The sequence below is a fragment of the Protopterus annectens genome, chromosome 12.part0 (assembly GCF_019279795.1).
Source record: "Protopterus annectens isolate FY-2018-M chromosome 12.part0, PAN1.0, whole genome shotgun sequence".
Classification (NCBI taxonomy): domain Eukaryota; kingdom Metazoa; phylum Chordata; order Ceratodontiformes; family Protopteridae; genus Protopterus; species Protopterus annectens.
In genome coordinates this window covers 922903379-922927588 of record NC_056746.1, presented here as the reverse complement: position 1 = coordinate 922927588, position 24210 = coordinate 922903379, and the positions used below count along the sequence as shown (strand labels likewise).

General features: G+C 42.9%; 1 protein-coding gene across 2 annotated transcripts in view; it reads right to left on the bottom strand.

The window, feature by feature from the left end:
* PTPN1 (protein tyrosine phosphatase non-receptor type 1) overlaps positions 1 to 24210 on the bottom strand; it is a 1504923-nt gene that overhangs the window by 458665 nt on the left and 1022048 nt on the right. For both annotated transcript variants that reach the window (XM_044089947.1, XM_044089948.1), the window contains exon 6: positions 21107 to 21316. In XM_044089947.1, coding sequence (XP_043945882.1) covers positions 21107 to 21316 — 210 coding nt within the window. The remainder of the gene's footprint in view (positions 1 to 21106; positions 21317 to 24210) is intronic.

Below are 24210 nucleotides of genomic sequence, written 5' to 3'. Positions count from 1 at the left end.
TGCACCACCAGGCTATAACTCATTTAACACCTTTCGGCCCCAGAACTTGGACCGAAGCTCCAAAGACAGTGGTGTTTTCATATTCGTAAAGGATGAGCACACCTCCAGACTGGTAGCCCAACATAACGCATCTGAGATACTTCAGGTGCAGCTAACATTGAGTAAGACAGCGATTCAGGTCATAGCCTTCTATAGGTCCCCAACCAAGTCCCAAGACTAATATTCCACATTCCTAAGCACCCTGGAGAATATTAGGGTCCAACCTAACACTCTCATACTGGGCCACTTCAACCACCCCTCCATTAACTGGGAAAACTACTCATGTACCAATACACTTGCCCAACGTTTCCCGGAATTTATTAATTCCAGTGCCCTGGACCAGCTCATTCTTACTCCCACTAGAGGTAGCAACATCCTTGACCTGGTCATTACTATCACGGGTGACCATTGCTCTATACCAATAGTCAACTCCTCCCTGGTTAGAACCGACCACAAACTAATCACCTTGGAAATCCACATCCCTCCCACCCCCACCCCCCGCAAAGGTAACCACCATGAAAAACGACACCAAAGCTAACTTTTGGCTCATAAAAACAGAGGTGGGTAACTTCACAGCACCCATGCAAATGGAGAATAGTTGCATGACTGCCGAATCATACATCAATGCACTGTACGAACACGTACACAAATGCATGCATCTTGCCATACCCAACAGAACGAAGATGCTCCCAACTTGCAAACGTCTGTGATCTTTGTTAGCCAGAGTCCCATCATGTTGGCCTGGACTTCAGAGAAGTAGATACAAAACAGGAGAGGACCCCTGACCGAACCCTGTGGGACTCCACTCATGACTGATTGGCATTCTGACTTGGAGTCAGCTACTTTCACACTCTGGGTTCTATCTGTGAGCCAGTTTGCAACCCACCTAGTGATAAAGGGGTTGATGCCTAGCTTAGCGAGTTTTTCTATGTTTCCTGAGTGGGGAATGGTATCAAAGGCCTTGGCCACATCAAGGTAGGCTGTATGAACCACTTTGCCTTCATCCACAGCTCTGGTGACTGACTCAAAGAAGTCAACCAAGTTAAGTAGGCATGATCTACCCTTCAAGAAAACCAAACTGTGTGGGATCCAGAGTTTTTTCATAGCTTTGCATATCAGACTTGTCAGGCTAATGGAGTGATAATTCCCGGGGTCTGTAGTCACTCCTCCTCTGTGTGGAGAGGGATGGCTGTAGCAGTGCACCACCTGGTAGGGACAAAGCCCGAGGTGAGGCTGTGACCGAACAGGGCACAGAGGTCAGGTGCCAGTTCACTCTGTAGTTCATATAGAACACAGCCAGGGATATTGTCAGATCCTATAGAAGCTGTATTCCTGGCCTTCGACAGTGCTGTTTTAACCTGTGCAGCAGTAATACTGGGTGCCTGGCAATTTACTGATATTGTGATCGTTCCTTGGGGGGAGGGGGGTAAAGTTAGCACCAAATCTGTTGGCCAGTATACTGGCAATATCTGTTGGCTCGGTATAGGAGGTACCATTGTGCAGTAGCTCAGTGCAAATCTAGGTATTGCAGTGGAGATTCTTTACATAACTATAGAAGGCCTTGTAGTTGTCTTAACTATCTGCTGCAATTCTGTTTTCACAGCTTGCTTTAAGAGGATTTGATGAGGGATCTCAACCTTTTGTTGAGGCTGATAAGGGAGTTTTTCCAGTCTTGGGACTTCGCTTTATTCCGCATCAGTTTCCTCCTCCTGTTGTAGAGAGTTTGTTTATGGCAGGGGACAACCAGATTGGCTTCCTTTTTTTGAGGAGAGGGTCTTGATTCTATTGGGTATGGCGAGATCCATGCATTTGTGTATGTGTTCGTACAGTGCATTGGTGTATGATTCAGTGGTCATGCAACTATTCTCCATTTGCATGGGTGCCATGAAGTTAGCCACCTCTGTTTTTGGGAGCCCAAAGTTAGCTTTGGAGAAGTTTTTCATGGTGGTTACCTTTGTGGGGGTGGGAGGGATGTGGATTTCCAAGGTGATTAGTTTGTGCTCAGATCTAACCAGGGAGGAGTTGACTACTGGTGTTGAGCAATGGCCACCCATGTTAGTAATGACCAGGTCAAGGATGTTGCTGCCTCTAGTGGGAGTAAGAACGAGCTGGTCCAGCGCATTGGAATTAATGAATTCCGGAAAGCATTGGGCACGTGTATTGGTACATGAGTAGGTTTCCCACTTAATGGAGGAGAAGTTGAAATCGCCCAGTATGAGAGTGTTAGGTTGGACCTTAATATTCTCCAGGGTGCTTAGGAATGTGGAGTGCGAGTCTTGGGACATGGTTGGGGACCTATAGCAGGCATGTATTATGACACCCTAATGTTTATGGATATCAGCTGGGTTTGACAACCCTATGTTTCCAAAGGTCAAACATTCCTCTTATGCTGTGCTGATGATGTCATAAGAAGGCAGAAACATGCATGTCCACAGCTACAGGGGTTGGGCTTTAATGGCCTGAAATTGTCCATAAATAGTTTTTTAACCAGTTGGTTATCTGTGACCTTTTTACTCTTTGTTTTAGAAATTAAAAAAGGGAGAATTTTAATACTACAGTTCCTCTCTGCAAGAAAGTGAACTGTATTTTTTGGTTTCTAACAGTGTGTTTAATCTGGGCAGCAATGTTCAAGTCCGACATCAGTATCAAAGCAGCAGCAAACCTATGAAGACATCCTGCTCCTCAGAACCATCCCACAAATAACAAATCCTGGGCTAGAGCAAAATACATGCATGTGTTCTTTTTCTGCCATCTTATGTTTTAATGTGCTAAACTATTTTATACACATGGTGCATTTTCAAAGGGATTTATCCAACAAACTCCAGCATGCTGCTGGAGTGTTACTGGAAAGTTCACTGGAAGAGAAAGCTACAACCCAGACACTTACTTCACAAAGTCTAAGCAATAGTATTGTCTACACAACTTACAATATCATGGAAAATGCTGTTAGGGTAGCGAGATCTGGCACTGCCACCCATTTGGCATACTAAGCTGTTATTACCTACAGGTCATTAATGGCACTAAGGTGACCATTTTGGATGACCTTTTCTTGGATCTTTTCCTGTTTGTACTTCAAAGAAATGAGAGAGAGGGCAGACCCTTATAGATGGGGATGTGAAATTTCACCCACCTCAGCTTACCATTTATAAATTGTAGATAAGCCAGAATCAGATATGGTTTCAGCACAGCTCACAAAAGTAGCAACAAAATGATACTGGGAATACATAATGTTTGGGTCTATATTAGAATCTTGAAGGTTTAATGTTCTGAATCACTAAAGATTGAACTTTAGGGATCGAAACATTAAACCACTGAGATTCTAGTGGAACCTACTAAAAAAAAAAAAAAAAAAAAAAAAAAACAAGTAAAGGGTGTTTAGGCAGGGGGGCAAGCCCCCCTGCACTCCCCACACCCCCTGCTACTTAAATATACCAACTCCGAGATCGCACTTCAATGGAGGATGGTGAAGAAAGGGAAGATTTCCCTTTCCTACACTGTAGCCCAATCTCAGAGTTGGTATATTTAAGTAGCAGGGGGTGTGGGGAGTGCAGGGGGTCTTGCACCCCTGCCTACACTCGTTAGATTTTTTTGGTGGGGGGGTTAAAAATATTTTTATCAGGGTTAGATTGTTTAACAGTTCGATGTTTATGCATTCGAACTATTAAACTATCGAGATTATAATATAAACCCCAAACTTCCTTCCAATTCCAAATGCTTGCAAATTCAGAGGTCCAGATAACAAGGTTCTTGGCATATTTCAGGTGGCTATCAACCTAGGGGAGATAACAGCAGTCCTGACTCCTTGGACTCTGTTCCGCAGGAGGCAATAGATGGAGTGAGAGTCTCTACTTCTGTGTCTCAACATGGAGAAAAATCTCCAGAGACAAATGGGTCACAGGCAGACTGCATCCATAGGTTGTTCAATTCCTTTCCATACTGCTACCTACCCTTGCAAAACGTAGTGGAAAGGAAAAAAATGTAGAAGTTCTTTAAATAATGAAACATCAAAGAGTCCCTTTAGACCAGAAAGGCTCATTATTTTATCCAGATTCTTCTTGGTGCCCAAGAAAATAAAGGACTTCAGGCCCACTCTGGATCCTTTTTAATGCCTTTTTTTAAACACTTTTATTGAATAATCACTTGTGACATGGGCAAACTTGCTTTCATATAAAAGTAATCAAACGATATTTGCAAGTTCACAGTTAGAAACATTATATTGTATAGAACAATATATGTGATGTGTAATCAAATCCAACATCACATAAATTGTTCAATTCCTGCCTTCCCTTAAACCTCACTCCACCTCCAATACATTATTCTGCATGTACTGCTCACACAATTCCCATTTTCTATGTAATATGCTCCTACATTTTCTAAAGATCCAACTTTCAGTTATTTCATCTCTTGTTACAATATTTACTACTTCAAATACAGTTAGTTTAGACTTTGATTTTCATTGTTGAGAAATTGCTTTTGCAGTGGGACATATGAATGTGATCAATAGCAAGCATACCTCTAGGGTGGTCATGTGTAGATCACCACAGACAAAATCCCGTACCACATCCTAGCCAGCTACAAGTCATTCACCATGTCTCAAGAAGCTCACAATGCATACTTGGGCCTGTTGGAGACACTTGCCATCCATCCTAACACCCTACTCATGGGAGACTAATTTTCTATCTAAAGACAGGGAATCCTACAAGGCCACAAATCTATAGGCACAGAGATTCCTGGACTTTGTAAATACAAAAGCCCCTGACCAAATAGTGAATATGTTCACTAGAGGTTCCAACATTCTGGACATCGTACTCACAAATATGGGAGAACCCTGCAGTACACCCATATATGTCCTCCCTTGTAAGGTAATTCAAAATAAACTTCATAATCCTAGTAAAACCAGTAACTGTTAGAAGCTATTACAAGGCAAACTATCTTGATAGTTTGTCAAAATTCAGTGTTCCTTAAAACCCCAAGAACACAGCAGCCTATGCTGAATTGTTCTCATAAGCTCTGTAGAACCATGTCAATGGCTGCATAGAGGCTACTGTACTTACCAGAAGTACGTCCAGAACTATCCCAGATACAAACCTCCCTGGTAGCATCCCAAATTAAACAGAATACACAACAAAAGGAAAAAATATGGCAAAAATCAGGAAAGGTAATCCCCATTAAGATACAAACTCTCTCAAACTAAACAGGCAAATATATTGGTCAAACAAAGCCAACTTTGGGTTAAGATATCCTCCCTGGTGAAAGACAACCCATAAGGCCCTCTTCAGTTATTTCAAGGAAGCACACTGCAATGCGATGAACTGGTGATTAATGGTGCCACATTCACCAAGCCTGGCAATACAGGGAACCTGTAAAGCAGACAGATTCAGTTTCAACCTTATTCCCCCTCTCAACTACAACCATCCTCCAGAAAATATCCTGAGCTACAACTCTGTCCAACTATAACTAGGCAGCATGTACTTGCTGCATTCGATGAAGCCACGAACACAGCATAAATGGGTACCAATAACAACCTAGGATGCCTCCTAAACAAACAGTCTAAAATATGACTTATTAGGACCCTTGGAGTAAAAAAAAATATTTAACTACAGTCTTAAAACAGGCTTTGTGCCATGAAAATGGAGGATTTTGACAGTCATCTCCCTTCATAAGGCAGGACCTTTAACAGATCCTGGAAACTAATGACCTACTAGTCTTATTTGCAAAGCCATGAAAAGAATTTTCATAGAAATTATTAACAAAGATTTAGGAGACCTCCAGACACTGGATCCAGTCCAATCTGGTTTTGTCAAAGGAAGGTCATGTTTACTGAACTGAGCTGGGCTTCTATGAAAAGTCACAGAGGCAATGGAGGAGGGGAAAAGCAGTGCATACTGCTTGCTAAGATCTGGCTAAAGCATTTGATACAATATCCCACTCGGGCATTGTCAGCAAACTTATGGAACTAGGCATATATCCCTTTATAACACGCTGGATAGCTAGCTGGCTCACGAATAGGATCCAAAAAGTTAGGATCAGTCAAGCCACCTCCTCAAAGAGGACAGTCATCAGTGGAGTCCCTCAGGCCTCTGTGCTGGGTCCACTCCTCTTTGGCATCTACTTCTTGTATGTCAAAGCCAATGTGAAAGTCCTCTAAGCTGACAAAGTTTTTTAGAAGATTGCAAACTGGGAGCAGTCACTGAATTCCCCCAAAACAAGAACACCTTTCCGAAAGGTGCAACATAAATGCTTGGTGCGAAAGCCATGGCTTAAACCTCAACACCAAGAAGTGCATTACAGTACTTTTTGGGAAAGTGACCCCCTCTAGGTAAATAAGTCATCAATATAGCAACTGAAAACGTTGATTCATTAGTCAGGGGATCTGGGAACTCATGTAGTCCGTAACCCAGCCTTCCACCAAAATGCGTCCGAGGTAATAAGATAATCCTTCTATGTTGTTCAGCCTATAAGCAAGGGCATGGCATCCAGGTCATGAGAGGTCATCATACCACTGTACTTGGCCCTCATCAGACCCATCAGAGAATATTACACCCGCTTTGGTATGTACCTGATCAGATACATGCAGCAACTGGAACATCTACAAAGGTTTCTTACAAAAATAATACAGGGAGTAAACACAATGTCCTACAATGACTGCCTCAAAGCCCAATCTCTTTACTCAGTATCATAAAGACTTCTGAGAGGTGATCATTGCCTGGGATACAAGGCATCCCTGGACCCTGTTTTGATAAACCTTATGCACATCCACAAAACAAACAGCACCAGAACTACTAGATCAAAAGACCTAAATTTTGCTACCAAGATAAATAGGACATGTTGGACAGATAGGTATGTTTCTCATAGAATCCCCATTTTATGGAACAGGCTTCTCATCCATGTGAATCAGAACTCCTCCCTAACTCTATTTAGGTACAACTTGTACCAATGACTGAGCAATCGGAAATCCACCCCTGGTCTAGCACCTATGTCTCTGATGGACAGAAGCAGCTCACCCTGTATATAAATCAAATTTGTGTGTCACACTTGGGTTGCATGGCTAGCCTTATAAGGGCCGTAGTGGTCGTCAGCCTATTATATATCTGTGAACATATGTACCTATGGAAGATGCTTCAGTTTGAGACGGGAAACAAATGGAAAGGTATAAGCCTCTGTAAATAACTGTCCTTGCCCACCTGTCCTGTGCGATGGACATCCATTATGACAAGATGAAAAGATGACCCTTTGGCTGTCTCCTGGGTACAGCTGGGCAAGGTATCCTGGAAAATGTGCTCCTTGAAGTCAGAAATTTGGCAGTAACAACAATGAGCATTTTACCTTCCAGTTCCTTCGTTTGGCATTTGGGTTTTGAAGCCTGACAAAGACAGGTATTAATAAAACTGGTATTAGCCCCATTGGAAAAGCCATTAGGCATTTAAAATGGCATTAGGACCATTGGCAAAAAACATTAGATGAAGTCAGGCATGGAGTCTAACAGCAATACCAGTCCCAGCCACCTTGGTCAAACAATCTACAACATTATGAGCTAAGCACATGTTCAAGACGGATATAAAACACAGGGATAATATCTATGACTTAAGTTTATTATTGTCCCTATCTGGCAACCCTTCCATAATCTGGGTAGTGTCTTTAACCAGGTCACTCTGGAATCATACAAAGTACCATGGAGTTTACTGTCTTCTGTGCTGAGGAGGAGGAGGAGGAGGACACAGATTTGCTTCAGTAGCCTGTCCAAGGCACAAGACTTTCTATGTGATGAACAGATGGCTGAGTTGCAGCAAGGGTAAAGTCCACTTTAAGGATACCAGCCAAATAAATCCAGTTGGGGGAAGCTACTGAATCCTGTCTAATCTCTTTGGCTGTACAGCCATCATGCCATTTGCTCTTTAATGCTAGCTCTACAATCATCTTATCAGCTAGAGGGAGACCACTCCAGAGAAGGACTTGGGGAAAGTAGAGGGCCTTCTCCAACTGAGCTCAGTTGAGAAGGGGATTTGTGGGGGTTAGCCTACCATATTTGGGGATCTCCACAAATTTGGAATTGTTAGGTAGAGGTTTTGGGAGAGGAGAATCTGCCTTCTTGTCAATGGCCAGGATAGGAGAATCTGCCATTGATTTAAAGTATTTCCTTTTGCATAATGTCTTCTCATCTGGGCTCTTAGAAGGCTCTGAAAATGGTTTCCATCTCTGGAATCTTAAGTGCCATGTCATTTACTGTCCTCTGGGTTGAGGAGGAGGAAACCAGACTCACTTCTATAGCTTGTCTAATACATAATATCCAAACAGCACTAATATACCCAACACCCCAAATCAGTCACCAAATCATTAACTACAGTCTTACACTGCTTTCACAGTATTTCTTCATATTTAGCTGCTGATGAAATTACTAAATTAAATAAGGGTCTCAGTTTTGTGACTTACCAGAAAATGTCCTTAAATCCTAGTTCATAACAAATATTGATGCTTATTTACACAATTTTATGGAAGAAGGTATCATTACAGACTCTCTAGTTAAACAACTTAAGGTATCTGAACTGACTAGGCAAGACTTTTTACTATCTAAAATTCACAAAGATTCTACACATTCTCCTGGGAGACCAATTGTTTCCAGTTCTGAATAATTTACTGAACCTTTGTCTGAGTTCTTGACATGCCATATACAAGATGCTACTCATTTTTTAAAGGTGATTTCTGATGTAGATGTACAGGTAGAAGACGACTGGTTTCTTTAGTCTTTGGAGGTTTCTTCTTTATCCCACATTGGGCAGGATTACAAACCTTACATTAATGGCTTTCTAGATGTGCACTTTGCCTCTCTGGATTCAATAATTTTTTAGTTTGTCTTACTTAATAGGCGTTCATGAAGAAAGTGCTTTATTTTAACAGTCACTGTTATTAGTAGGTCAAGGGTACAGCTACTGGTGCATTTTTTGCACCCATACATGCCAATTTACTTGTGGGATACATTGAGGAAGTTGTCATACATGATGCTGGCACATTCTTTACATCTGTGCCATGGGCATGTGGTGCAAACATCTTGATGATCGCTGGCTAATTTGGAAATCTGATGTTACCAAACCTGCACAATTTGTTAAATATTGGAATGAAAATTAATGGGATCTTCAATGAGAGTTAAATCATCACAAAACATCAATTTTTGAATGTTTTAGTTAAGAAAAACTATGATGGTACACACAATACCAAATTATACAGGAAACTTTAAAAAAAAATCATAAATTGCAAACAGTTGCCATTCACCACAAACTACTAACAACCTACACTAATCTCAGTTTATGAGGATTAATGTATTTGCTCCTCAGAAAATGACTATCATACCACTGCAATGGAATTAACAAACAGTTTATTAAACATGACTACTCTTATATTAGTATAATGAAAGGTAAAACATTAGCAGCAGGCAAAAAATGAATTGATTAGTTATCATTATCATACATGCAACACAAGTGATAATACTTGGTTAGCAGCAATACATTTCTAGTCAGGGAAATTTTTAATATATTCTGATCACCAGTTGATTGTATGCCGCGGTGGGGCAGCGGTAGCATTGTTGCCTCACAGCAAGAGGTTCTCCTGTTCGATTTTTGGCTGGAGTGCCTTGAGTGTGGAGTCTGCATGTCCTCCCCGCGGTTGGGTGGCATTCGAAAGACATGCGTAAATGGGCGTGCCTTCGTTGAAGGCTGGACGTCGAACTGGCACCTCGACGTTCGTGAAAATCTACTGCCAATCATTAGCGGACCGGAGTTCCGCTGTGGCGACCCCTAACCGGGAAAAGCCGAAAGACAAACAACAACAACAGACAGAAAGGGCAAAACCCTACAGTTTAAGTGATTTCAAGAAATCCAAAAAAATGTATCTTACACTTCACAGAGCACTATGATGGGTCAAGTTTTGAAAGGGTGTGCCCTTTGTTGAAATTGTTCACAAAGTCATCATACAATAATAATAATAATAATAATAATAATAAAAATCAACATTTTTCTTCTGTTAATACTTCCTCTATTTTTCAGATCCTATACCTCAGTACCTGTAACAGACAATGGGTAATTTACTTAGCTACCTTCTCCTGCTCTGCTTTCTATGTGGGAATGACTATAAGGCATTTGAAAATACGAATTTCTGAACATTACAGTGACATAAAATGCAAAAGAGAAAAATGCTCTTTTCACACATTATTTAAAACATCATATGCTATGTTTAAATTTACTGGTACTGATATTATCATTCCACTTATGGGACGCAAATCAAGTTGGAATGATTTTATTGCTAAAAAAATGAAATTAAAATAGATTACTACATTAGGATCCCATTTTCCCTGTTCTTAATGGTCATTTATAAACTGACTCATAAGATTATATCTTTACATATTTACATGTATACTGAGCAAATATACAGAATTCACATTTAAATTGATATTTTGTATGCATTCTTCTTTTCAAACATGTCTTGAATTATATGATTTGTTCAGCCTATGAGAATGGGTATATGTACTTTATCATTAGATATGCACTGATGCAGATATGCAACATGTCCATCAGAGTGGTTTCAAAGGATGTTTTACAGGTGAGGCATAGATCATCTTTAAGTAGTCTGTAGGAAAAAGAGGATACGGTTAGGCTCTGCACAAGACATATTGCATATGCCCAGTATTCATTTTGTGAAGAACCTCTGTGGACACTCCAGTTGCTGCATATGGCTGCACAGGTACACACCAAAGGGGGTGCACTGTGTTCAATGGCTGCTCCGATGGGGGCACAGTACAGTGGAACAATGACATCCTTGGACCTAGATGCCATTCTCTTACTACAGCTGTGCAACATAGAATAATTTCCTTATTACCATAGACACACAATGCTGAAGGCCAGGTCAATGTCTACACACATTCCAAATCCCTGAGAACTTGGTTTACTCTTAGGTGTGCATTCTCAATGTGGTAGTATCAAGAGGATACGATTATACATTTCTTGCCACTGAGTTTTAGACCATGGTTCTGGCACCAGTCACTGTTCTGTGTTGGACCTTTTTGGAAGGTATTTGTGTCTTTAGGAGAGTCTATGACTGCGTCTAGTTTGCAATCGTCTGCAAACTTCAGCCACAGGCCCTTGACTTTAGAAAAGTAGAGGCTAAAAAGGAGTGGCTCCAGCACCGAGCTTTGAGAGACTCCTCTAGTGACTAGACTTTTTGTGCAGTTACACTCCCCTAGCCTAACTTCTTGAGACCTATCTTTGGAGCCAAGCTGGCTATCAGTGGTTGAAATAGGGGTTTATACCTAATTTCATGAGTTTGCCTACAATGCCCTAGAGGAGCACAGTGCACCATTTTGCCCTCATCCAGTACTTTAGTGATCTTCTTGAAGAAGTCCACCAGGATGAGTATGCATGGGCTGCCACTGACGAAAACATACTAGACTGAATCCAGTCTCTGAAGGTTTCTTAATGTCACTGTTTATCATTTCCATGGTTTCACATACGAGGCTAGTCAGGCTTATGGGTCTGCAGTCACCCAGTTCTATAGATGGCACGCTCTTTTGCAGACGGATAACAGTTGCAGTCCCCCATTCACTTGGCACCCAGCTAAGGTTAAATCATGATACTAGTGGTCTTGACACAGCATGTTTCATGCTATTAAGGAGGCATTCTTGAATATTTTCAGTGCTCATTGACTGTCGCATTCTTGGCCTTGGAGGGTGCATTGAGGACCTGTTTCCTCTCTTAACTCAAACCCTAACTATGAACACCTAAGCTTCATCCTGGGGAACTCCTGCAGCAAATCTAAAACTCCTGAGAAAAAGAGACATTTAGAAATTGTACCTTAATACTGTTTGGCAAGGACTGGATCCTCAGCCAAGCAAGCCTCCTGATTAGTGACCTCATAGTAGTCATTCTGGTTGATGCATCAAAACCACATTTATTCATGTCTACTCACCTGTATGGCTGCATGACGTTTTTTCAATTCTGTTTTCAAGACATCCTGATGGTTCTCTCCTAACATATTCACCATCAGGTGGATCACTTTTCCTGGTGTTTAATTATATTTGTTTGCAGTGAATGGCTTTGAAGACAGGAGTAGTTTCAGTACAGACTTTATTCCCAAGGCAGTCAAGACCCTACTCTCCTGATCAGTGGGAACAGTGTTTTGGGCAGGAACCATCTTTAAACCCCATGAATGCATCTATACACACCACTGCTGGGATTACCACTGGATTTCTGCACAAGAATTTGTAGGACTCCAGGAGGTTTCTTGGGGGTAAGAGGCTGTGAATCAGGTACCACAGTTGTTGTGTTAAAGAATACACAAACAAAGCTTAAAAAATGAAGGTACAGAAAGAAGTTTAGGAATGTACAAACCCAAAATGATCTATCTATCTTTTTTGTAGGTCTGAGACTTTACTACTTTCCCCACTTGAAGTGTTCCCTCATCAAACACAGCAACTCTCCAACTAAGATATCTCTGGTGAAGAACCAGAAGACAGGGCATCTACATCAGTCATAGCCCAGAGATCAGGACATCTGTAACATGTGAGCTAACTCATCCTCTTCTTCTGATTTAATGGTGTCTCTCAGAAGAGGGATGTCTCTTTCTCTTTTGATGTAGCATGACTTTAAAGGTGGGAAGCTGGTCCTGCCAGACCTGAAAAATTTGGAAGATGGAAAACAGGTCCTGGGATAATTTCTGCCATTATGGCAAGATAAAATGGTTGCAGAAATATAGATAACATACCTTGAGGCTACTTCACTGAAGCTAGCAAGGAGTTTGTAGAACAGAAGTTAGATGGCCCTCGGACAAAAGTACAGTTTTGTACCTACCATAAATGTAGATGTTCGAGTGTATACCCTGCTGCAGTCATCACACTTGGGTTATCCTGCCGTCAGGCGGTCCCGCAGTCGGCCTGAATTCCAAAGTCTTGGTCCAGCGTCGGTTGCTGTCGCTTCTTCCCTGACGTCAGTGCACCAGGGGTATACAAGAGGCATCAAACGCCATTTTCTTCAGTTTTTCTTGCCCCAGATGTCAGGTGCCCCCCCCCAAAAGATGGTCAGTAGATAGTACCAATAATAAAAGCTTAGCACAAACAAAACATCCCTCCAGCTATAAGCAAGTACACCACAAAGGTTGTATCAGATTTTAAGGTATTGAAAAGTTTTAGTTAGGTCAGAGGGGATGGAGGGAGGGTAACCTGGACTGCAGCAGAGTATACACTCGAACATCTACATTTATGGTACGTACAAAACTGTACTATGTTCATCGTGTTACCCTGCTGCAGTCATCACACTTGAATCCCAAAGCTAAGGATGGGAGGTGGAGTCAAACAGGGTTAGAGGAGGCTAGAAGGCCCTGCAAAACTGCAGTGGCAAAGCCAGTTCTAGTCTTAGAGTAAAGTGGTAAGTGATAGTGTTTGGTGAAGGTGTGTACTGAACTCCAAGTTGCAGCTTCCAGAATATCCTTGGTTGGCACCCCCCTGAGGAAGGCTGTAGATGTAGCTGCTGCGCTGGTGGAGTGGGGCCTTTTGCTAGCAGGAACTGGTTTTCCATGATGGGTGTAGCAAAAACGTATGCAATGTCCTATCCATTTGGAAATGCTCTGTTTTGAGATCGCCTTTCCTTGTGATGCTGTAGCATAGGATACAAAAAGTTGGTCAGATTTTCTGAAAGCCTTAGTTTTATCCAAGTAGTAACGTAGTTGCCTGTGAATGTCCAAGGAATGCAGGAGTCTTTCTCCTTTGTTCTGTGGATTTGGAAAGAAGGTGGGTAAGTGGATGGTTTGATTTAGAGCCACACTGGATACCACCTTTGGCATAAAGGAGGGGTTAGTTCGTAGAGAAACTCTGTCTTGATGAAAAATGAGGAAAGGCTCTACTGCCATTAGTGCCTGTAGCTCTGAGACTGTTCTGGCTGAAGTAATTGCTAGCAGCAGGGCAGTCTTACATGATATAAACTTAGCTGAGAAAGCTAGCTCAAAAGGTGGCAGCGTAAGCTTTTCCAGAACAAAATTTAGGTCCCAAGTTGGTGTTGGCGCTCTCCTGGGAGGCCTAATGTTTTTTGCCCCTCTGAGATACTGCCTTAGAAGTGGGTGCGAAAATAAGGGAGGATCCATGTTGTAGTGAGCTGAAATAGCTGAGGCATGGATTTTAATAGATGAAAAAGAAAGTCCTTTGTGTAACATCTCAGTTAAATATTGTAGAATCTGAGGCATGTCCGGCTGAAAGGTATTTTGGCCTTTATCTTGGTTCCAGGCGCAAAATCTTTTCCATTGGTCTGAGTAGGCTTTCCTGGTGCTGGGCCTCCTGGCGTCCAGAATGACATCCATAACAGCCTGTGAAAGAGGGGCTGGCTCGTTGCTTAGGTGATGTGCCATGCAGCCAAATTTAAGGTTTTGTGCTGGCTGTGTAGAATCTGACTGCCTTGCTGTGTGAGTAGATGAGGAATTTGTGGCAAAATCCACGGTGGGCCCTGGGCCATGTTCCTTAGTAGTGGGTACCAGTGTTGGCGTGGCCAGTCCGGGGCAATGAGTATTATTCGAGGTCTCTCCATCCTGACTTTCAGCAGCACCTTTGTGAGAAGGGGCAATGGAGGAAAGGCATATACTGTCAGCATTTTCCAACTGAATGAGAGTGCGTCCACTTTCCAAGCTTGATGGTGAAATGTCCTTGTGCAAAATTTTGAAAGCTGATAGATTTGGGGGTTGGCAAACAGGTCTATGTCTGGGCGCCCCCACTTTTGAGTTATCATTGCAAATACGTGTGGATCCAGTTTCCACTCGTGGGGATCCATGATGTTTCTGCTCAGGTCATCTGCCAATGAGTTATTTTTTCCTGGCAGGAACTGAGCTTGTAATTGAACTTGGTAAGCCAGTGCTGTGTTCCACAAGGTCACTGCTTGCCTGCATAGAGGGTAGGAGTGTGTGTACCCCCTTGTTTGTTTATGTACCACATTACTGTGGTGTTGTCTGTCCTTATTATAAGCTGTCCTGGATGTAAGAGGTCCTTTAAGGCTGTCAGAGCATTCTGTGCAGCTAGCATTTCTTTTTGATTGATGTGCAGATTCCTTTGATCTGCAGTCCATATGCCTTGAACGCACCATCCTGCCATGTGTGGCCCCCCCAGGCATAGTCCGATGCATCTGTTGTAATAGTTTGCCTGGCTGGGGGTAAGGTGAAAGGCTGACCCTTGTTGAGGTGACATGCCTGTGACCACCACAGAAACTCCTGTTGAAGGCAGGGAATGAGAGGTATCATTGTTTCCAAGCTGTGACTGTGTTGAGTCCATACGCTTTTCAGGTACCATTGTAATTTCCTCATATGCAGTTTTGCAAATGGTATTAGTAGTATGCAAGATGCCATGAAGCCCAAGGCCTGCAGAATTTTTCTTGCAGGGAGTTGGGTCTTTGTTGCCATTATTTTGAAGTATTGAGTTAGTTGTAGTTGTTTGTCTGGCGTCAGATAAGCCATCTGGGCCGTTGTATTCAAGCTGGCACCCAGGAATGTCATATTTTGTGAGGGCACTAGTTTTGATTTCTTTTCATTTACTGTGTACCCTAGGCAACTTAGAAGGTGTTTTACAAAAGTTAGATATTGTAAGAGAATGTCCTTGCTTTCTGCTTGGATGAGGCAGTCGTCCAGGTATGGGTATATTTGAATTCCTCTTTGTCTGCAGTATGCAATTACTGGTGCCAGGCATTTTGTGAAGACCCTGGGTGCAGTAGATAAGCCAAAGGGCAGTGCAGAGAATTGGTAATGGGTTGAACCTGCAATGAAATGGAGGTATCTTCTGCAATTTTGTCTGATAGGGACATGCAGGTATGCCTCCTTGAGGTCCAACGTTACTAGCCAAGCTTTCTTGCCCAACATGGGAAGAAGCTGCTGTAGTGTTAACATCTTGAATTTGGGTACTTGCAAGAAGGTGTTTAGAATTGAAAGGTCCAGAATGGGTCTCCAAGCACTGTCCTTTCTGGGGACTAGAAAGGGCCTTGAGTAAAATCATTGGCTTTGGTCCTGTGTAGGTACCAGATGAATGGCTCTCATGTCCATGAAAGGTGCAATTTGTTTTTGTGCCTCTGCCCATTGATTTTGTGGCAAGTTTGGCATTCCTTTTATCCTTGGCAAGGTGTGGAAATGGAATCTGTATCCTTGTGAGATAACGTCTAGTACCCATTGGTCCTTTGTGACGATGCGCCAGTTGTCTATAAAAAATGCTAATTTTCCTCCCAAGGGAACTGCCAAGAGATTTTTGCTTGCCAGTTTGAGGTTTAAGTCATTGTGTTTGTCTTCTAGTAGTTTGGGATCTGTCTTCTCCTCCCTTCTGTGTTGCAGTGCCCCATTGGCGAGGTTTGTAAGGGATTTGTGCTTGTCCTCTGCCCCTTGGGCGTCTGTATTTACCCCTCTGTGGTCTGTCAGAATCTGGAAAGGACCAATTTTTTGCTGGCCAATTTCTGCTGAAGCGTGGGGGTTGTACCTGTAAGAAATCTTTGACCGTCTGCATAGATTGTGCCTTATCCTCCATTTTCTTTAAAACCTCTTCTGCTTTAACCCCAAATAAGACATCCTGCTGTAAGGGTGCATCTAGTAACTTTGCTTTAACATGATCAGGCAGAGTTTGTTCCTTTAACCAAGCATGGCTACGTATAACAGACCCAGTAACAGCTGCTCTACAGGAAGCTTCCAAGAAATCAAATCCACATTGTAAAGTATGTTTGCCCACCTGTTCAGCTGCATGCAACAGATCCTGCATTTCTTTGAATTCAGACTGTTGAGGGTGCGTGCTCATCTTTTGTTTTATTTGAGACATTAGGAATTGCTGGTATTTCAGCATGTGAAATTGACAATTTAGTGCTCTCATAGCTAGAGTAGCTGAGATGTAAACCTTCTTCCCCCACCTATCTAGTGCTCTGAAGTCCCTTTCAGAGGGTACAGGATTTTTAGCCATAGAAGTTTGGGACCCTGGGAGATTGTCTCTGGGTCAGCAACAGGGCTTTTGTAAAGGAATTTGTGTGAGTCAGGCACTCTATAATATCCATCTGGTTTGGCTGGAGCAGGTGGCAGAGAATCTGGATTTAATCTAGATTCTAAGTAAACATCATCCACAATGTCTAAAACTGGAGGGACAGCAAGTGGTCTGTGCTTGGGGAGTAAAAGAAACTCTCGGAGCCTTTTCTTTGAGTCGGAGTAGTCCTGACCTTCCCTCATGGTATGTAAGGTTTCCCCACAGGAATAGTCTTCAGGAGGAGAAGCTGAGGGAATGGAATCTTCAGCATCAGAATCTTCATAAGGGGGAAAGGAGTAATCCTGTTCCTCAGAGGAGGCTGAGGAAATAGACACTTGATCAGAGGAGGCATAATCCTCCTCTTGTCTAGGCCTTTTGTCTGGGGGGGTTGGGAACCCGATTAAAGAAATCAAATCTTCAGCCATTTTAGGCATCTGTTTCTTAGGCATGGGGCCTTGAACTGGAGACTGATGTGCAGTCTTTTTTGGTTTTAGAGGAGTCTTAAGCTTAGCATAAGATTTTATGGTGAGAGTAGTCGGTCTGAAGACACCTTCTGTAACCGAAGGTGTTTCCGCAGCACCGGCTTCTCCTTCTGCAATGTTGTCGGTAGGGCCTAAAGAAAAAGGCTGCGTCGGCCTAGAACTCTCTGCTTGAGAATCAGAAGCGGTCTGGGGTTCCAATTCTGCGGTCGTCAGGGGCTGCGTAGGAGCCTCACTGAAAACCAGAGAACCAGCGACCAGCCCAGCCGAGGCCTCGGAGTCTGGCTTGGATCTAGGCTGCCTGTCTTTATCTTTGCGTTTTTTATGCACGCCGGTAGTCTGTTGCTCCGACGGCATAGTGTAATTAAATTTCCTACCGAAGTAGTGTCATGCAAAATCAAAGCGTCGCTTTATAGTTCACTTATTGAACCTAGCACAAAACCGACAACCAGTGACGTCGTGGTCTGGGCCTAGGCAAGGTATACAATAAGAATGAAAGTCCTTATGAGGTATTTGCTTCCCACAAGAAATACAATTGTTAACTTTTTCTGACATCGGACTGAGGCCAATGGAGTACTTAGCTTTGAAGACTTCGGACTGAAATTTGATTCGAAAATCTCAGGTGTCAGCCGACCGGCACTTGCGAACTGCTTCTGCTTTGGGCACTGCGCGGCAAGAAAGACTGAAGAAAATGGCGTCGGATGCCTCTTACATACCCCTGACGTCAGGGAAGAAGCGACAGCAACCGACACAGGACCAAGACTTTGGAATTTGGGCCGACTGCGGGACCGCCTGACGGCAGGTAACCCAAGTGTGATGACTGCAGCAGGGTAACACGATGAACATCAGGTCTTCAACACGGCAAAAAGCTCTGCCTCCAGACCTGATGGCAAAGAGATGTGATTCTTTCCAAGCTGGTTTCAGACATTTCATCAGAAGAGATTGACAGGGATATCTTCCTCTACACAGTAATTCAGAATCAGGTACTGGGTGCAGATGTTTGGGAACCTACTTCTGGATCAACTGTGGATAGCTACTTCAGCCTGGAAGGATGTGCAGATTACTGATGCCATGGCAGCTTCCACAGGAGTAATTCAAGACATCTCTGCAAGAGCAACTGTCAGAGATTGGGGCTGGGAAAGTGCCTGAATGGGACCACTGCTGTCTGCCCTATAAGGGGCAGCCGGGACAGTGATGTAAATACTGGCTTCTTGCTTCTTTGCTTCTCCTGTTGAGCCTGTTTCGCCATGTGCCATTGTTTCTTCAAGGGAATGTCAACACTCCATCACACAAGTGGATCATCTGATCAGACAGCCCACCAGGAAAAAGCTTCCAGCTTCTTTTGGGTTAAGGTGACTGAAAAACCTTCTCTCTTAGACCCCAGGGTTTTCTTACCAAATCCTAACACTAGTACCATACTCAAAGATATGACATGACAAGGTCCCACGTGAAAAAGATATAAAGAAAAAAATATCTACACATAATTCAATGTCCACATACACGCATACTTAAGACCCCCCCCCCCTTTTTAAGGTCAGCCCTACCTCCTTAAACAAATACATAAAATTTAGACACCAACCCCCATTCTGGAATTATAGCTAAACTCAATAAACTAGGCATAAATCCCTACGTCACAAGATGGGTTGCCAACTGGCTCACTGACAGAACCCACACTGTAAAAGTTGCAGACTCCAAATCTGACCTCAAACCAGTGACAAGTGGAGTACCACAGGGTTCCGTCCTGGGACCGCTCCTGTTTGGTATCTACTTTTCTGAAGTACAGGCTAACACAGAAGGCCTCTGGCTAACGAAGTTCACAGATGACTGCAAACTAGGAGCCATAGTCAAGTCCCCAAATGATGTGAACATCCTACAGAAGTGCTTCTCTGAGACAGATGCCTGGTGTCAGAGCCATGGCCACAAGCTCAATGCCAAAAAGTGCAGTGTCATCCCCTTTGGTAAAAACTCTGTACCCATGAACTACCACATAGGCAGCAATCTACTTAACACCGAATGCGTGATAAGAGACCTTGGGACCCAGGTGGACAGTAGTCTCTCCTTTGATAGTCACATCGCCACAGTAGTCAGGAAGTCCTTCTATGTGGCACACCTCATCATAAAAAGGTTCTCGTCCAGGAAAAAAAGAGGTCATCGTTACCCTCTACTCATCACTCATTAGACCCATTATAGAGTACAATGCCCCTTTTGGAATGTACCTCACAAGACATCTGCAGCAGCTGGAAAGGCCACAGAAGTACCTCACAAAGAGGATTACTGGACTCAAACAAATGCCCTACACTGACCGCCTCAAAAAACTCCAGCTTTACTCCGTAGCATATCGCCTACTCATAGGTGATCTCTGCCTAACATATAAAGCTATGTCAAACCCAGAGCTGTTGGACATGCTACACCTAAAGAAATCCCAATCCCTCTGAGCTACATGCTCTAGGGACCTAAACCTTGTCACCACAATAAACAGGACATGCTGGAGGGATAAATTCCTATCCCAGAGACTTCCCATACTCTGGAACAGGCTACCCATCTATGTCAAGCAAAGTTCTTCATTAGCACTCCAAGAAAAATCTTGATGAGTGGATGGGAAATAGTAAATACACCCCGGGGATCACTTCTGTGTGTCTGCTCGACAGTGGCACAGGAAAATAATTTTCTTGGGTGGCGTAAGCCAGGGAACATTGTTGGCTAGGCTTGCATAGGCCCTTGGGCCAATAGCCTAGTACCTACCTATGAACCTATAATTATAACAATTTCCCCAATGGGGTAGTCACCTGTTCTGCTCTGAAATTTCCGAGCGGAAATGCCTAACTGACACATCAAGAAGTAAAATCTTTTCCCGAAAAGGAAGACTAGTTCATCTGGGTATAGAGGTTCTCTGCTCTGGAATACAAGCTGAATGTCACACTTTGCCAGTGGCTGACTTTTCAGATGTCATGACTGCAATGATTATCCATATGAAAAACTGCTACTGCAATAATAAGTACATAAATTTGGTTATGTTTGTTAATGAAAGTATACAGAGACATGCTTTGATGTATTCTTGCTATATTATGCTGTGGAGATGAAACAGACAAAAATCATAATACGAGAAGAAAGTGAGAATGTATAATTGTAACAACTTGTCTTGTTTTACCACCTTGTTAAAAAGAATTTCCTGCAGCATAAAATACAATTTAATTTAAAAATGTCATATCACCCATCATCAGCTTCATCCATAGATGACATGTGCTACTTTAACTTATCTTTCACTATCTGAGATGACATCTGTTCTAAAATGACCTTAGTAGCTCTATTACTCTTAAGAAGAACTAGCACCACCAATCACATACTTAGTGAGATTATCTACTGAGATCTACCATTAGTTCCAGAGGGGATGTCTCTTGCTTCTGACAATATGGCGTTTACTAGTATGTGTTTAGGTTATGTAAGACACAACAACAATGAAGCAGTTTCTAAATTCAGAAATAAAATGGTCTATATTTTACAAACACTATTACAGGAAAGCTCTACACTGTTACTAGCAAATGTTTCTATTTAAACAATTTTACAAATGAACTTGACACATTCTTACCAAAAGAAGACAGGTATCGACCAGACAGAAAGTCCCTGATCTTCCAATCCCTGCACTACAATGAACTACAACTGGTCCACAGTCTGGGTTTAGTGACCCAGACTCTCTCACTTTGAACAAGAAATTCAGAAATGAAGCAGGCGACTCTGGGACTCCAAAATCAGGCCACGTGGTATAATGAAAGTGCAGAATTTCTCTGTTTTCATGTGTCTGAAAAATAAATACGTAAATAAATATTTGATCCGTGTCAAGATTAACCAAGATATGTTAGACAGTCACATGGACTCAACATTTCATAGATTTTTACATATGTTCCTTGTGTCATACAAAGGCCTAAAATGGCTTCAGGACAAACTAATAGTACAGGCCAACACTTAAGCAATCTGAATGTCTGAATATACTGAAAGGCAAAATGCAAGAAAAAGTAATATGATGCATTATTTTCAGAGAAATAATGCAATTTTGAGGGTGCTAGTAAACAAGTACAAAAAGGACATAAAAATAAAGTTATGCACTTACCATAATGTTAGATCTTCATGAACCATATCTATTTGCAGAACTAGTATGCTGCAGGCAGAAGTCACTCAGCACCTTTAACACTCTCCCATGGACAAAAACTCCTCTCTAGCTTCCATAATGCTCAATACCACTTACACTCTCCTGACTGAGTCTGCCCATGTAACAGCAGGGATAATAAAAAAGCACAGCTGTGTGCATTTATCATAAATGTAAATGTTAGAGTTTATTCACTGTTTCAAGTCTAGACTACTGGGATTAACTGCAGTGAAAGTCCTCAGCCGGCCCAACTACCAAAGAAATTTCTTTCCTGCTCCCCCAGCTGGAGGACTCCCTGATAGCCAGCCTGTGTCATGATACCAGTGTTTTCTTGCCCTCAGCTAGGAGGAGCCCTAAGCAGACAGGAGGTATCCAAAGGAGAACCTGACAAAGGAAGGGAGCCAAGAAGGGATCCACTTGACTTCGTAGCAAAACAGAATCAACCTACATAGTAGGCTGAGGGGGTTGGTGGGAGGGAAAAGAGACTGCAACATTGAATACACTCGGACATCTACATTTATGGTAAGTGCACACAACTGTACTATGTTCTTCATGTTTCACTGTTGCAGTCCTGACTACTGGGAAAATTCCCAAAGCTGAAAGGAGGAAAAGGTGCCTAAGGGGAAGAGAGGATGTCCAGCAGGACAGAAGTAGCAAAGCTTGCTCTACACCTGGAGAAGGATGCCGGGTGGTAATGCTTGGTGAAGGTATGCATTGAAGACCAGGTGGCAGCCTTGAAGATATCCTTGGTGGGGACACCCTTTAGAAAGGCATTAGAAATATCAGTTGCCTGGTGGAATGAGAATTTATCCTTACTGGCGGTACTTTGCTGTGGGAGTTATAACAAAAGCAAATGCAGTGGGAAATCCATTTGGAGATAGTTTGCTTAGAGGCAGACTTGCCTTCTTTCCCAGAGACAAGTACAATGAAAAGATGATCAGTCTTTCTCAAAGTTTTTGTCTTGTCCAGCTAGAAATGCAGTTGTCTGTGCACATCCAAGGAATGCAGAATTCTCTCCCCTTTGTTCTGTGGATTGGAGAAGAAGGTAGGGTGATGGATGGCCTGATTGAAAGAAGCGTCAGTGACAACTTTAGGTATAAAGGATGGATTGGTTCTGAGATACAACCTATCCCTGGAAGATAAGGTAAAAGTCCACTGCCATGAGAGCCTGCAACTCAGAAACCTCCATGGCTGAGGTGATAGCCAGAAGAACTGTTTTCCATGTCAGGAATTGGCTGAGGGGATAGCCAGAAGAACTGTTTTCCATGTCAGGAACTTTAGACCCACAGAAGCTGCTGGCTCAAAGGGGAGCAAGGTCAGTTTCTCTGGCACAAAATTAAGGTCCCAAGGAGGAGTAGGTTTCCTTCTGGGTGGTCTAATGTGGATTACTCCCCTAAGAAATTGCTTTAATAGTGGATGGAAGAAAAGGGGAGAGTGACAAGGTACATACGCAGAGATAGAAGAAGCATATATTTTAATGGAAGAATGAGACAGTCCCTGTTTCAGCAGGCCAGTCAGGTATTCCAGGATGCTGGAAACATACTGATTTGGGATCTAGGTGGTGATCTTCGCACCAAATAGAAACTCTCTTCCACTTAGCTGAGTAGGACTTCCTGGTACTAGGCCTTCTAGATTCTTTGAGGATGTCTAGCACTGATTTACTTAGGTTAACATCATTATGTTTTCCTGTGGGATCATCTACACTGCAAGGTTGAGGGCCTGCAAATTAGGATGTACAATGTTTCCCTTGTTTTGGGTGAGGAGATCTACTCTTTGAGGGAGTAGCCATGGGCTATGATTGGTGAGTTCGAGGAGGAGGGGTTGCCAATGCTGTCTGGGCCAGTCCAGAGCTATAAGAACTGCTCTTAGGCCCTCTTCTCTTATCTTGAGCAGAACCTGAGGAAGAAGGGGTATGGGGGGGGGGTGCATAAATGAAAAGCTTTGACCAAGGGAAGGAGAAGACAATTGCTTTCCAAGCTGTCTCCTGTTTGCTCCTGGTACAGAATTTTTGCAGCTGTGCATTCCCTTTGGATGCAAAGAGGTCCACCTGTGGAATTCCTCATGTTTGGGTTAAAGAATTGAATTTTTTGGGTGCAGATGCACCTGTGAGGGTCCATTAAGTTTCTGCTGAGATGGTCTCTGCCAGAGCATTTTGAACTCCTGGAAGCTATTGTGCTATAAGGTGCAAGCCCATAGATTGAGCTGTTTCCCAGACTTGCATTGCTAGACAGCACAGGGGCTAAGAATGTGTCCACCCTTGTCTGTTTATGTACCATGTAACTTAATTAGTAGGACTCCTGGGGTCCATTTTTCCTTGAAGGCTAATAGGCCCTTTAGTACTACCATGAGTTCCTTCCAGCTGATGTGTCTGTCCTTGGATCCAAAATCCCACGTCCCCTGGATTTGGAGGTCCTGGAAGTGAGCCCTCCATGCTATTTCCAAAGCATCTGTGGTTAGGGTTTGAGACTGAGGGGAGATTTTAGGGAGTCCCTGATTCTGGAAGCAAGCTTGTGCCCATCATGTGAACTCTGTATTCAGGCAGGGGATAT